The sequence below is a fragment of the Acanthisitta chloris genome, unplaced genomic scaffold (genome assembly GCF_000695815.1).
Source record: "Acanthisitta chloris isolate BGI_N310 unplaced genomic scaffold, ASM69581v1 scaffold7036, whole genome shotgun sequence".
Lineage (NCBI taxonomy): Eukaryota > Metazoa > Chordata > Aves > Passeriformes > Acanthisittidae > Acanthisitta > Acanthisitta chloris.
The window spans coordinates 63,287-79,538 of NW_008677684.1; the positions used below are offsets into that span (position 1 = coordinate 63,287).

The 16,252-nt window shown below is 36.6% G+C and overlaps 1 protein-coding gene across 1 annotated transcript in view; it reads left to right on the forward strand.

The window, feature by feature from the left end:
- Window positions 1-16,252, forward strand: part of MALRD1 (MAM and LDL receptor class A domain containing 1) — a gene marked incomplete at its 3' end in the record, with an annotated part of 76,459 nt that overhangs the window by 8,727 nt on the left and 51,480 nt on the right. Inside the window, exons 6-10 of the mRNA XM_009076609.1 lie at window positions 1,045-1,138; window positions 5,126-5,269; window positions 9,533-9,690; window positions 13,074-13,166; window positions 15,307-15,502. Coding sequence (XP_009074857.1) covers window positions 1,045-1,138; window positions 5,126-5,269; window positions 9,533-9,690; window positions 13,074-13,166; window positions 15,307-15,502 — 685 coding nt within the window. The remainder of the gene's footprint in view (window positions 1-1,044; window positions 1,139-5,125; window positions 5,270-9,532; window positions 9,691-13,073; window positions 13,167-15,306; window positions 15,503-16,252) is intronic.

Genomic DNA, 16,252 nt, shown 5'->3' on the forward strand with positions numbered 1-16,252 from the left:
TATATAGGAAACAGTATTTTTACTGAGATATTGTTTTATAGGGATCCTTCGGGTGACAAACACTGCACTTAACTGTTAATTGTAGCTTTGAGCCTTTGTCACATAACACATTCACAAGGTTTGATTTTACTCAAAGCTGCTGAAAAGCAACGCAAGTGTCTTAGGCTATTTAAGTGTTTTTATATGTGCATTTATACAAAACATTAGCACAGTAAATATAACTTAGGGCTGTAATAGTGTGGATGATGTGCACTCACTCTTATGCATAATACTGGAGGGAAAGTGGTGAGCAGAGAAGAAAATCAGAGGACTTTCCTCCTACAGTAGTTCCTGTGGAGTTGGTTAGCATACAGTCCTGAAGGCATGAAAGCACAACCTCATTTCAATAAAGCATGAGTAACATCATTATGTGACTTGCATATTGTGCTAAAGCATCCAGCAGGATTTGGATTTTTGTAGTTGCCTGCTCAGCCCTTACTGAGAATGTCTGTGGCAAAACAGCTGTGCCTAACTCAACACAACTATCAGTCTTGTTACTGGTCAGTGACTTACCTCTGCCTGATATGGGAGTATGTGTAGCAATCTGAGGTTGTACTGGAAGGGTTTACTCCTAGATTTATTTTTTAATCCTTCATATTACTTGGAAATTACTCTGATAAATTCTGAAACAAGCCAGAAATTGTTCACATTTCCAATGTCCGGTGGAATAATGGCTGAATAAAACACAAAAATCCTTTGTATTCCTTAACTGTCATGATCCTTGCTTGAATTTTAAGGCATTTTATTGTAATTTTCAGATCATTCCTGTTAAATGTTACCTCAGTCTTGAGTTAGATGATTAGGCTATGTATCTGTGCTGACAAGCCACAAATGTGTGAAAAGGCCAAGATGGTAATCCTGCAAAATTGTGAAGTGTGTGATTTGAGTTCTCATACTTCCAATAGAAACTCCATGGACTAGACTGGCATATATTGAAAGGTTTTTCCTCTTGTCTGTGACACTGGTAAATTCCATTTCTCATTGATTCGCTGTTAATCTCTTCAGGTTATCTTTTGGGGGATGGTGGAAACCCAGAGACAAGATGAAACTGTTGCCATTGATGATATTACTTTCAGTGAAGGATGTTCTCTGGCAAGTGGTAAGAACACCTGTTTTTCAGGAGACAGGTCATTTTGCTTTGTCTTTTCCTTGGATTAGAAAAGAAAACACAAATAAAAGCCTTTTGGTATTCAAATGCTTTCTTAACTCCATAAGTGTTTTCTTTTGGCTCATTTTCATTTCCCCAAACAATCATCTGTCTTTTCACATCTGAACAGAGTTACAAAGAAAGACAATAAATACTTTAGGAAATCTGGTACAGTATAAATGTAGGGCTCAGTGGGCAGAAAAGGTCTACTGTTTTTGGCTAAAGAGTTGATGTGTTCCGCCAGCTCAGGGGAAGCTTCGGAGCCAATTTTAGGGAGATTCCCAAGGCACTCGTGTATTGCTGAACGTGTGAAGGTCCTGATCCTCAGCTGTGCAGTGGGGCAATGCTGTTCTGCTCTGCTCCATCCAAGAGCTGTAATGTCAGGCTAGTCAGATCTGCACTCAGATCATCCCTGCGTGTTGGGATTCTTCAGCAAAACATTTCCTATCAACCCAGTGTATTTTCACAGGAAAGGAATGCTACTCCTCCTAGCATAAATGAGATTGCTTGCTGCTATGTATTACACAAGAGCATTGCCCTGTGGCACCTGTGGCACATCCTCTGCTGAGCTCAGTCCTGATTCAAAGCACCTCTTTTGTTTTCCTGCCTCTTAGCACACACACTGAGGGTTCAGACTTCAAACTCAACTTGTGGTATGGAAAGCAGTGTTTGGCACAGACCAAACTAGGTTACATGATTGGTTTTGTGTGTACTGGAATCCAAACTAAAACTCTCCAGATTTTGCAATAAGAAAAAAAAACACTGAAAAGAGATGCACAATGTTATTAACAAGTTAAAATGCTGAGCAATTGCAGGTAGGTCATGTTAAGAGCAAGATGCAAATCTTAATGTAATGAACCAAGCAGGCACACATATTTATTTTAAAGGGGTTCTGTACTGGGGAAATGAAATTTCAGGTGTCTAAACTCCATCATATCAGTTTTATCATGTTTCAACTTTTTTGCAGTGGAGAAATATAGACGTACTTGTTTTATAAATATTTCCATACCAGGGCCCATCTTGCTTTTCTGTTTTGTAGAGGTTTTCTAACTGTGTTATTTAAATAGGCAAGGATGCTAACTTAAAAGTCTGGGCATGCATTTCTATGAACTCAGGTAAGTACATAATGTGCTTTCTTTGAAAAACTGAATTTGAAATGGAATATGAAATCAGTCCTCACTGAAAAGGGGACAGATGTGTGATTTTTCCCAGATTCTTTCTGTTTCCTGGAGGATTTCTGCAGATGAAAGTACAATTTTAAGTGGAAAAAGTGCATTGTTAAATTCTAGCAACCTATATAATTGCTTAACCAGTTCCTGCAGGAGGATATAAATCTGTCTGTAAAAATATATTGCCTTTTTCATAAACAATGTTCTTCTATTTAAGCAAACAAAAATTTAAGAAAAAATCAGCCATAGAGTTGAAATACTGTCTCTAAGAGATGTAAAAAAAAAAAGAAAGGAAAAAGGAACAGTTGTATTCACCAGAAATTATAAATACAGGTGTTAAACTTCTCTTATGTGGCAGCTGTGGACCTGTATGGTGTGGCTTGGAGTCTGAGCTGCTGCACTGCTCAGGTATATTCTAATAAAAGCCAAGTTTTTTCCTAACAGCGAAGCACAGGATAAGTCAGCCTCATTAAGTGACATCTAAATGACTCACAGCAGCCCAAAACAGGAGTAAATGATATTAATTTTCTCCCTGAAAGAGGAATGTTACTACTGAACATTTTTCAATAATTAAAACAAAAGGTCAGACTAATGGTTGGTTGAAGTTGAGATAATTTTTTTTTCGAGTCCTTATGGAATATCTGGATAAGTAGACTTTTAATGAAGACCACTTTAGTCATATGAAATTCCTAGTTAAGGCTTGTATTTTTAATGCAGCCTTCATAGCTTTCAATCCCAGTGTAAATGCACATTAGGGATAACCTGCGCATTTGTATTGTTCAGTATGACTGTGCTTTTAGGGCAGTGAGTAAAAGAGCTTAAATTTTTGTGCTTTCAGGAGTTTCTTGACAAAAACTGTGATGGATAAACATGAATGTAATTTCATTGTGCTTTAGAATTTTTCTTCCTTTCTCTACGTCCCCTATCTCCCAAATTGTCTCTTGTCTGCTAAACGTCATGCATTAAAAAAATTACAACCAAACCCCAATCTTCAGTATAGCAATTTAAGATACTCTAGTTTGTAGTTTTCCCCACAGCTACCAAACAGTTTCAGTTAACACTCAAAACCCCCACAGCTCTTTGTTTATACATTTGTGTATGGACTGCAGGAAAAAAAAGTCCTTTAGATGTCAAACAGAAAATACGAAAGTTATTTTCTGAAACATATGTAACACAAAATCTCCTTTAATTATATCTTTAGTAGACCTTCTGTTCAAAGGCTTCATATTCTTATCCAAGTGTCTGCTCTGCAGAGCTCCCTCTCGACTCCTGAAGAATTTTATATCTGAAGAACCTCACTAAGACTGTCCAGATCTCTCCATAGAGATGAAAGAAAGAGCTCCAAGGCATGAAAGTAGAATGCTGTAAGGGGAGAATGAGGCTTTTGTACTCCTTAAGTCACTTGTAACACAGCAGTGATAAAACTTCTCTGCAAAGCTGTGGGTCCTTGAGGATTTTTTTGAAAACTGACTTATATTTCTTATAATACATAAACTTTGACAAAATTCCGGTTTGAATATTTTAACTGAAAAAATCTCAAACTTATTTCCTTAGTTAATTCTAATCCTAAACCTTTAATATTACAGACACAGATGTTTGAGATGAACTGCTACAGGGATGGGAGTCAGCAAAACCAAAATACTAATTTTACTGCTGCAGAATTAAGAGCTGGATAATGAGTATTTTGTCAAAACAAACAAAACCTCAAAAACGTTTACAACTAAATTGAAAATATGTAGAATGAATCCAAATATTTTGTATCAATAATTCAAAAGGGTTTAAAGAAAAGCTTGATTATTTTGACTGTATTTGCAACTTTTTTCAAATGTTGAAATTTGACAAAATCCATCCTTTTCTACACTCTTGCGGAATTTGGCATTTTCCATGGGAAACAAGTATCCATAAGCTCTTTCTCACTTCATACACATGGTTTGAAAAAAGTGCACATGTTTATACAGCACCAGAACAAGGAAGAAATCGAATGTTTGCAGCACCAGCTGGACAGGACATCTCACTGAGGTGTCAGCAGTGTGAATAATACAGTGTCTCTGAGATGAAGCAGACAGTAAAGTCTATGCATACTGACATAAAATTATTTTCTCCATACAGTTAGGAATCTCTGTGTTTTCTCTGAGATACCCTTACTACTGTTTAAATGTCTGTCTTAACCAGGAGTTTACTCTTCTCCCAAAACAATATTACGAAATGGAACTTCCATTACCATAACACAGTCCTCCATAAAATCATGACCATTGCAGAAGGCAACTAGATTTTTCAGGCATGATGTGCCCTTCAAAAAGTTCCTGAAAATACATGGTGATGCATTCAGAAACTTTTTCTCTAAAAAGTGCATTCTGTTACAAGCACTGTGTAGTTTAACCTGTCAGGTAGAAGTGATTTTTCTGTAGCTATCATCTAGAAAAGTAAACAGGTATTTCTTGTTATGACATGCCATTTTTTATGTTTCCTGGCAACTCTCTCTGTAGAAGTGAATTCATGAAGGTTGAGACAACTGGCTAACATAAATAGCACTCCATTGCTTTGAAAGAAGCATCCATCCCAAGGGAAAGATTTCTTAGAATGGTATTGTTAAAGATGGCAGCCTGAAATACTGGACAGCACTCAAGGGTACACAGTGCCTTTGAAGTAACCTTTTGGAGTGGTAGAAATGTTGTCAGTTAGTTCAGTAAGGAGATGTTTCTAATGGGAAATAGTCTCATGAATAATGACTTCTTAAGAAGTTAAGTGATTCTTTTTCTTTGTCTTTTAGAACCACAGACTTCCAGTTTCCATCTTGGCCTATGCGAGTGGCATTCAGGCCAGCTGGCTGAGCCTGCTCCACGGGCACAGCTGCAATCTGGGCATAAGATCACCTCCTGCTCCTTCCTGAAGGATTGCAGCAACAATACTGAAGGTGGGAATTTAAGTTAATTCAAGATTACTAGCCAACAGGAAGAACATGGTGCTTTGTAGGGCAAGGTGCTGACCCAATGGTGAAATAGAAGCAATTTTATGCATTTTGTACATAAATTAGCTTTTGGTTTGGCCATTTAGTAAGGATACCATGAACACACATGCTGGTAAAGCATGAAGTATTTTAATGTAAGGCTTAATGAAATATATTTCAAGTATTCATGACATATTTTAATGCAAGAATTCCCATATTATCTAGGTGAATTATTCTCCAGTTAATTCTTTCTATGATATCTGTGCAAGAATTTGGTGAAATTAAATGAAATCCATCTAAGCCCACAGTCCCTGTGTGTGGGTTTTTTTTCTGTTTTGTTTTGATTTTGACACTTTTTTGATACTTGACAGTTTGACTTGTGTAGTGCTATTCTGTTTGAGTGTACAGTCATGAATTTCACTTTAGCTCTTTAATTAGAAGAACTGTAAAGAAACAATTGTTATACAAAATAGTTTATTACTCTATAAAACAATGAAATTAGCCCAATTGCAATTTTCAGAAGTAAAGAGCAGCACTTGTTTTTGAAGTCATTGTGCAGTGGGTATCTATGGGTTTATGGGAAAGGTTTTTGAAAGCTTAATGGATATAAATGTCAAAGTGTTCTAATGTGAAATGGAATCATCTTGCCAGCTAAGTGTTTGGCTTGTCTACTGAGACTGCCTTCAAAGGGGTTAAGTAGTGCTAGTTGTAATAGTATAATTTGTGATGTAGCTTTGAAAAACTGATAGCATGGAGATTACTGCTTGAACTTTGAACCCACAGAAATGCAGTGCATCTCATTGGCAGGAGCAGAATGAATGCTAAATGATATTTTCATTCTAGACATATTTTTAAAATGAATTTGAGCATGCATTTCAACAGAGTCTAGTAACTGTAAATCAAATTACAAAGGAAGAGCAAGCAAAAGTGCCTGGGTGTGTGCACTATGTTAGGATGAATTTTGTGCATGTTAACATATATGTACGACAGAGAGCATATAGATCAGTAAAGGAGATTTTTATTTCTCACATTTAAAGGGGGGAGAAAAAGTCACACCATCTTCCAGCTTCCACTGGGATATCTAACAAAAATGAGAATTTTCATTTTATTTCATTTCAAACATCTCCCTGAAAGATGTTGTATCAGTGCCATACCTTAACATGACACTTGACAAGGGTTAGTAATGTGTGTGGATTTCCCTTTTACAGCAATATTGTGCTAACAGAAAAGATACTGAAATTCTGTTAGTTGCTTTTCCAGGATTAAATCACAAGCCATGTCTGTGGAAACAGAACATACTTGGGAATATTTGCTGTACAGTTGCTTGGGCTGAGTAGGCTGAATGTATAACTTTGGAGACATTGCCTGTGCTTCCAGGTCATAAAGGAAGAAACAAAACGTGACAAGAAACAAGTGTCAGAACAACACACAATTTTATTCAGCATTAACATTGAAAAGTATTGAAAAATCTGAACTGTGATTGCTTACCTCTCAATACATTCAGTATTTATATTTGTGCAGGTTTGTTGAGACATAAATGAAGAAGCTGAATATTAACTTAAATTCTAAAAGCTAAAGGAATGGTATGCAAACTGAAAACATGCCATGCTTGAGGGCTCAGACTTGCCACGTGAATAGAGATTGACTAAACTTTATTTTCTGATTTTGATCAAAACTTTCACTGCTATAAATAGAAGAGAGGTAAGAAACGAAATTATAAAGCAGAGGTCTAGACAATTACATTTATAAAGAAAGGATTGCCTATAGTCTTTGAATAATCCTCCTTTCCTGGTATTCTTATATTTAATAAAATGCTTTCTGTCCTTGCTGAACTTCTTCTTTCTTTGTTCTTTTATTGCTTCTTTTCTCCAATGTTGTATTGTAGGCAGTTTTTCTATAACTTTTACTCTTAATTTCTCTAGTGTCAAAAGTTCTCACAGAGGTTTTATATTCCCCTGAAATACTGTTCATAAAACACTTTTTTCTTGTTGTTTTCTTCATTGATATTTCATGCACGCTATGTAGTTTCCATAGTTCATTCTTCTTACTTTGGATTAAACTAGTTTCCTACATCTAGGGTGACACTTTAATAAGAAACTAATGAAACAAATTCTCTGCATAAGCAAAAGGAAGATGGAAAAAGAAATCAAAGGAAGTGCCAAATATTTTTAACCCTACATTTCAGATGACCAGTGATAAAAATCCCGCAAGTTTAAATCTAAAAACCCAGTGAAAATATTGGATTATGTTATCCTATTTATTCCTTTTTTTTTTCTTTTTTTAAATTCAAAATTTCACCCAGGATTTGTGAATTTATGAAGTAATTCAAAGAGTAGAAAAAAGGCAGTTCAGATTTGACCTCTTCTTTCCTTAAAAGTGTTGAGTGGGAAGGTTGTAGGACATTGGTTCAGAGACTGAACAGTTCTCTTCAGGGGAAGAGAACTTGCCAGAAAAGTAAAGATCCTGCTCTGTGGCTCAGGGTAAACTGAAGGCTCAGCTGTTACTCTAAAACTAGTAGCATAGATTCAAAGTCACATTGATTCTTAAATAAAAATCCCATGGATTAAAGTGGGAGTAACAAGATTTAAGTCAGAAAATGGTTAGGATGGGACTAAGCAGCTAAATATGTATAGGCTTAGAGGTATCAGCAGAGCAGGACCCAGGCAGGTTCACCAGCCCAACCCAGCTCTGAGAAGACACTGGGGCACCTCAGCAGTTGTGAGCTCTGTTTAGTGGGTTCCAGTGTAGTCAGTGACTGATCTTTCCATAGGACTCCAAGATTTTGCTTAGGGCAGACAAAATATTTTCTTCAAAACTGAAAGAAACAAGACTGGCTAGCTCAAATCTGATTAAGCAGCCATGTGGAGAAAATAAAATACTTTACTGGAAAATATTAAAGTCCACATTTTGTTTGTAATGCTGTTCACTTGCTTTCTTATTCAAATATCATGTTAACTCAATGTTGCCCTGTTTTTAAAGATTCAGGAGCTTGAAATGAAAGAGGGAAAAGAATGTTAATTATCATTAGGCTCAGACACTGGTTTGTTTAATAATGGCATTAGAAAACTCTAAAGTTACATAAAAAATCAGCAGCCTAACTTTGAATGTTGATGCATGTTTCTCTTATGCACAAGGCAGTAGTCATAGAAGCATATGTGCTTTGTTGATGTCTGTCAAAGAGAAAGCTGGGTTAAATCTATAATTTTCCTTGTATCAAGGTTAGCCACTGTGGCATGAAATTACAAGCCTAATAGCAATGAAATTGCAACCACGTATTTCAGTGTAAATCATTGCATAATGCAAAGAGTAAACTGGCAATAAAAGGAATAGAATGTGGTCCTTCATAAAAATGATCATTTCCTTGTGAAATGACACTTTGTCCCTTCAGCTTGAAATTGTGCAACATCTACATTTGAGATAAGTTGCATTTAGAGAAATGAAGACAGAAACTGCAGACTGAAGTCCTTTCATCCATCCTTGTTTATTATTTTAATAGTTGCTTCAGAACACAGCAAAATATTCAGTGACTCAGGAAAAAAACCTGATATATTTGTTAAAAAGTATTTAGCCTTTTTACTTCTGACAACTAAAAGACACTATTGAGGGGGTGAAGTACTCTTTTAGATCTCTGTAGGAATGCTTTTATAAGGGGCAATAGGTCAAGAAGAATGCAAATTGCTTTTCTGCTTCAGATGGAAAGACAATATGCTTCCAACATTTTGTTGCAGAAATTCTGGCTAAGTAAGGACCTTGATTACCTGGTGGAGATGTGCCTGCCTGCTGTAGCAGGAAGGCAGAATGCCTCCCTCTGCTGCCTCCCTTTTTTTTTTCTCTTTTTTTTTTTTTTTTTTAAGAATAACTGTAAAAGGCATGTTTTCTGGAAACCACGGTGTAAGCAGCAAGAAAGACCAGTGTCTGGATGTATTTGTCATTAGGTATTGAATGGCTGAGCTGAATGTGGAACTGCTTATGGCTTTTAACAGAGATACTATCACTGATGTAATTAATGGTTGCTGGGGCTATCTGTGAGTGAAATGAAGATATATATCTATCTTTTTAACAGGAAACACTTACATGGCATCCAAGTCACATTATCAGCAGGGCGACCAGATTTCATTCTTCCTGGGATGGGTCTATAGTTTGATTACGTCAAGCAGCCCTTGTTTTCGTAGACTGAGAAAAGAAATATATTTTATGGAAAAGTGACCTGCTTTTCCTTTCCTTTTTCAGGCTGTTTTCAATGGTTACAAGTTAATGACAATGCATTATATGGAAGTCCTTTTCTAAACAGCTCCATGTGTCATTGTTCCAGCAAGAATTGCCATTTTCAGTTTCACTACTCCATGGCAGAGGGCAGTGCTCTCAAGGCAGTACTTTTCACTAATCAGGTAAGAACAAACATGCATTCATTTCCAAAGGGTAAAGGTGGAGCAGCTCAGGTGTTACCAGACATAAAGGAAGCTGAGAATGAGCCAAATAAGCAGAAAGTTAGTCTAGCCAAGACAGGTGATCTCAACTCAACATGAGCCAAGAAGACATGCCTGCTACTACATGCCTGCCCCTGAGTTAGTTTGTGCAAAACAGTAGTTTGGTACAGTTCCACTGATCTATGCAATTGAAAAACCTGGGTATTTGCCATCTCAGCTATAAACTAATTTGATGGGTGAATGTTCTGCAATAAGATTTCAAAGACAACTCCAGCTATTACAGAATTAAATAAATAGGGGATTTCAGGGGGGAAATCTATAGTGACAGCTTTTCTAGCCTTCCTCCTGTTCTAGAAGTAATAAAATAGGTACTTTTTTCTATGGAGACAAAGAAGAAAGGAAAGTTGTTGATGCAGGATGACTGGAAAAATCATGATTAGACACCTGATTTACTTTGCCCAAGTTTTAGAGCAATAATTTTCCAAGTCTCCTAGCTATTAGTAGATAAAAAAGCCATGTCAAGCTGAAACACAAATGCCAGTTGAGCAATGATAACTATTTCCAACTTTCTCACCTCCCTTGCCTTGTGGAGCCTTTCTGACGTTCGAATGTTCTCTTTTGAAAGTCTGGTTTAATAACTTAATATTGATGCTTTGTACTGCTACTTAATGAAAGCCAGAGCAGTAGAGCTGGTCTCATTAAGTTAATGGCTCTCACATCTTGATGCTGGAGTTGAATTGTTATCCCTCAAGAATAAACACATAAAGGGAGCCTTACCATATTTAGCACTCTTGCAGTTGTCTTTAGGAGGTGGAGTGAAAATGGGGATTAAGGTAACTCACAACAAGACTCGAAGCAGGTACAAAATAATGGAATAATGTTACAAATAAATACAAATAATGCACAGCAATGCATGTATCTGCAGAGAAATGCCCCCCAAAAAAGAAAAATTTGTGTTTTAGCGATGGAATATTGTATCAAAAGTCATGATTGTCTCTGCCATCCTTCAAGTCTGAGTAGGGTTATCTCAGAAAAAACATTGCAGTAAAAAGGAAATATTTTTGCCCATTTTAGCTTTACAAAAAGCTGTTTATTGATAGTAATATATCACAATAAAGGGAATAGAGTGAAGGTATCTTGAACAACTGCTCCCCTGCATCAACAAAATAAATCTTGAGGAAAGGTACTGGCAAAGCAATACTGTCCAGATTTTAAAAGAAGGCTAGTAATGCAAAGAATGTGCTAGAGGCATTAACCCATTTGAACCAAAGAGGTGGAAGAATCTGATAAGCAGGATGAATACTACAGAGAAATCTTGTGAGGAAGGCAAATAATATTATTGGCTTATTAGAGCTGTATATAATCAGAAGGTAATGTCTGCTTCATGGAACAACAGTCAGGTGAGAATTTTGGTGCATCTGAGGTCATTTGCAGATTTTAGTGTGAAAAACAGCCATGGAAGATGTGGATACTGACATGCTCAACTCAGGTTTACTACTACAATCTGTTTTTATTAAAATGAATTTGGAAGAAAGATGGTCATGGGGATGGGTATCTAAGCTGTTACTCGAATGTCAACAAAATTACAGTCTCCAGATGCATCCAATCGAATGGACAGCAAATGTAAAGTGCTCCCAAAAGGTATATAAATGTGTTTGGAGGGTTCATATATGTAGATGTGGGGGAGTACGTCAGATAAAACATTTCTAAAAGCAGACACAACCACAGGCTATGGTTTTGAACTGCCATGCAGTATGGTACCAAGTACATCATCCTTTTCTGCGTCCATATGTGGCTTCTGTAGGCTAATAGATTTTCTTTGGAAGCTGAATTGTTTAACAGAATATAGCAAGTTTGACACAGAAATAAGTGTCTTCAACTTTGAAAGACTTTGACTGAATAACTGTCATATAGAGGAGTGAACAAATACTTCTGTGCTGCTGTGGGAACTCACAGATGACTTTTATTTCTGAAATCAAATACGTGATTTATCATGTGAGCTATCCAAACATGATCTCTTCTTTCATTTAGTATATTCAGGGTATTGCCTTGGCCCTGTCTTGCAGTTTTCCAAAATGGATATTTTAGTGCATGTTAAATAGAGATTTAATCTTCCAGCTTTGTTACTATGTCAGAACAGTCTGTAGGAAGAGAGCATTAATTGGCTCCAGATCACAAATCATATGAGTGTTGTTCTGCTGGCTCAGACCTTACAGCCTATCAAGCAGTATACAGCATCTTTCTCCTCTTTTTTATATTGTGAGACAGGAATAGAGATAACTGTCCTTGTCTACAATATTGATAACATTTCACATACCTATCATAACCCGTTTTATTAATCTCCTGTAAGATAAATTGTTTTTATACTTTCAATTTCTCTCCATACAGGAGATTTTCCATTTCTCTTATCCTGCTTTGCATCTTTTTCTGAACTGCCTCAAACTGTAATATCCTTTGTGGGAAATGTATGGCCAGTACTTTGCACAGTTTCCTAAAAGGGTCTCACTAATGATACTAATAATGATGTCTGTTCATATGTGTAGCATATATTATGTTTTCCTGCAGATTTTTTTTCAGTCTTTTTGGTTTTGCTCTATTTTGCAACTGTTTCTTGAAAGGATTTTGTGTAGGTAAATGAAGTCCAAGTTGCTGCTTTCTTTTCCTTATACTGGCCTCAGCATATTCCAGGGAGGATCATGACCAGAAGCAGAATGAGCTTTTGCCAGATTATTAAATCAAAAGGGCTTGGAATGTTTGCACAAAGGGAGCCTTACCATATTTAGCACTCTTGCAGTTGTCTTTAGGAGGTGGAGTGAAAATGGGGATTAAGATAACTCCCAACATGACTAGAAGTTGTTAGGGTGGACTCTGGGTATTTGCTTTACAGATTTTTAAAAAAGGTTTTAGCACAGTTTATTGGGTAATTCTGCAGACTCTTACTTCAGTTCTAAGAAAACTCAACCTAATTATAACACAACACAAGCAAAGCAGTTATTTATTAAAAGGAAAGTATTGTAGAAGCACCATGGAAACATATTGTTAAATTCAGAAATAACATGGGTTAATTTGCATATTAATTAACTCTAATTCTACCAAGTCAGCTCCTAATAATGATATCATTAGCCTGTTTAATCACAGTAAACAGGTCTTGTTACCCCTCTCTCCCATAGGCCTCAGTGCAAAGATTGGAAATAAATATGTGAAGCTTTATTTTCTCATAGAGACCAACTTTGTATATAGTGGTTATTTGGCAGGATATAAAAAGATTGAGGACAAAAAATGGCCTTTATAATTTTTAGCAGAACAAATATTATCTTGATAATATTGTATTCTACATTTTTCAGGAGGAGCATGTCTTGTGGGAAACTAACAGCATAACTAAGAAGGAATGGGTCAAAGTGAATATACAGCTACCAACTGGGCTAGAAAAGTTAAAGGTATGAATGAAAAGGGCATGTGCTCAGTTTTTGATGATGATTTACTTTATTGCTTATGTTTCTAAGAAACTTAGAAATTTGTTATAACTATGCATATCCTGAATGTCTTGGGTTTTTTCCCATCATTTTAATAATAGTAAATCTCTGGTTATACCTCAACAAATGTCTAACCACATACATCACATGAAGAAGCTGCTGGTCTTTAATAACATGCCAGAAAATGAACATAAATTTCACCTTTCAGTTAGTTAGTCATTTGAGTCCATCTCAGGTGTTACCAACTCATTTAACTGTATATACTATTAAGTGAGATGATGTGAATGATCTTTGTGGGATTTCACTGAAATTATGTAAACTGCTAATGATGAGAGGATACCTTCTCCTTGAATTTTCAGGCATAGAGAAAAGTGCTAATTTGCCACTAAATTCTTACACTAATTACAAGTTTCCATTTTAAGTAATTTTACATTTACTTTTGGTGATTTTGTAAATACACATCATATTTTAGTGTCTCAAGAATCAGCTGAAAATATAATTTCTATGAAAGAGCAAAGACTAAGCTAGTGGGTTCTGGCTGCCTGTTGTTGCCTATTTATCCTTTTCCCACATTTTATTTATTTTTAAAAAAAAAAAGCCTGCTGAGGTTGTATGTACATCAGTAGAAAGCCAAAACTATGCATTCTTGTACAAAGTCTGCAAGGTTCACTTGTACTGAGGGAAGGAAAGATACTATCTTTAATTATGTGGCTATGTCATGTTTTCAGCACAGCATTCTGCTGTTTGAACTGGTGGAGAATGGAGAGTATTAGAAGGCTTTTGTCATTTGGAAAAAAATGCCTCTAGTGGAAGATAACGACATATATCATTCTCAGTTTTTAGAAAGGAAAATGCCTCTTGAGAGTTCACTGCAGCCAGGCCGTGGGTGTTGGGGAGTGTACCAAACCCTTCTGCTTATGCCCAAAATCACAGCCATCCCTAGGTTTCTTCTGGGTTTTTTTTTCAGGTATTCTTCCCCTGTGCTTTCTGCCTCTTGCACATTACTTTCTGGAACTCACACTCTGTTCATGTCCCAGCCTGTCAAAACCCATGGCTGCATTTTTTTATTTGTTCCTCCAAATTCTTCTCTTGTTTCTCAGTGCTTTCTTTTATTGCAGTCTTCATCTTTTTGATGAATCCAAGCTTGCTTCCTCCTGTTTGCTGCCTTAATTCAGGTGAAAGGAACTTGGAGAGCACAAACTGGGTAATGTAGTTGCTTTGAGACCTAGCAGAGCTGGGCTCCGCCGTGGCCAGGAGCAAGAGGTGTTCTTCAGAACTTTTATCACAATAAATCAGCTTGTGTTAAATCTGCTCAGAGCAAGGGAACACTGTCAGAGAGAGAGAAATGCTCCTTGAATCTCTGTGTCTATGTCAATAGCAGTAAAATGAGCAGGGTGAGTGCACAGGCCCAAGGTTGGTGTGTGATAATCCATAGGATTAAAATATTAGTGTGGTCCCTAGCAAGGTTTTGACACAAACAAATTGGCCATCTCAGACAGTGCCCAGAACAGTTCTAAGATTCCAAGCAGGCAGGGACCAACCACACAGCAGAGACTGAGTTCATCCATTTTGTCTGAAGTGATGAAACATTAATCAATGGTTACGCTCTGCAATGCCAATCAAACAGGTATCAATGGTTACGCTCTGCAATGCCAATTGGTGTCCAGTGACTGTCCCCAGCCCATTTGATGCACCTAGGAGTGTAACTGAAAATTTTTCTCTTGGGTATCTGCAAAATGAGATTCTGAAGAGACTTCAGAAAAGAAGATGGAGTCTTTAGGATATTACATTTCATGACACTTTTCTAAAGCACAGGGACATTACAACTCTTCAGCTAAATGTTTGTGCGATTAAGAGTTTTTCTTTAAAATGAGCTTTTATTTAACTTCATTCTTGGAATTCTTCGAACTGTTGTAGATGAAAATTTTCAGAAATTTCAACCTGAGATAGTCACACAATCTTTCAGCTTCTGAACTGAAATTTATCATGGTTTCGTAATGGAAAGTATGCCACGCTTTTTACACATAGAACTGTTTGATGTAATAAAAATCACTTTCTCTCTGTAGTCCATTAATGCAAATATTGTAACTGTAACAATCCACAGCTTATGTTTAAAGGAACACTTCAGAGCAGAGCAGGTTTCATCTGTCTGAATGGCATCCAGCTCAGGGACAGGGAAACATCAGAGCCACAAGGATTCTGCTCTCTAGAGGAACTCACCTGCAGTGATGGGCAGACCACGGAGCCTGGATCAGCCTGTGACTGTTCTGATGGCAGCAATGAGGACCCAGCAACCTGCTGTAAGTGAACTGCATTGTCAAACCTAAACAGTTTTATTCAGCAAATCACTAGAAAAAATATTTTCAATTTCTAGGGCTGCTTTTCCCCACAATATTTAATGATGTGCAGGTTAGTGAAAATGTTCATAGCATTTTATGTCATGCATTTTTGTTCTTCCCATTGCTTTCTGTTCCTCTGTCTGTTGTCAGCATTATGTTTTAGATTCAGATAGTAATTTTTTTAAGTATCTGTTGAAATGCAGCACTTAGTATATTTTTGCTTGAATATATTCCCTATGTACCACTTTTATAACCTCTAATTCCCTAACCTGTGAGGGAATGAAATCTGCCTTGGGATTTGTTGTTTGAACAGTTTTCTAATTCAGACAGTCTGTGAGTTACTGTCAGAAAATGCATTAAGTGACATGATATTTGCACAGTGGTACAAATCATCATACAAATGGGCCACAGTTCAGAAGCTGCATCTTTTTCATTATGTTCTTGGTTGGAGGCAACTTCACTTAGAAGCCACAGTCTCTACTGCACAGTCAAGAGTGAAAGAAGATGATTTTAATTACTGGAAAATATCTATAATAATTCTGAATCATTTTGGATATCCATGTGAAATTAGTTTTAGAGACCCTGTCACTTCTAAAATTAATACTGTAAGGTATGTGTCTGTATGTATGTTTGCCTGTGGTAGTAATACTTAAATGTGTGTTGCAGATAAAAACTGTCCACTTATTTCAGATATTGATGGTGATATATATT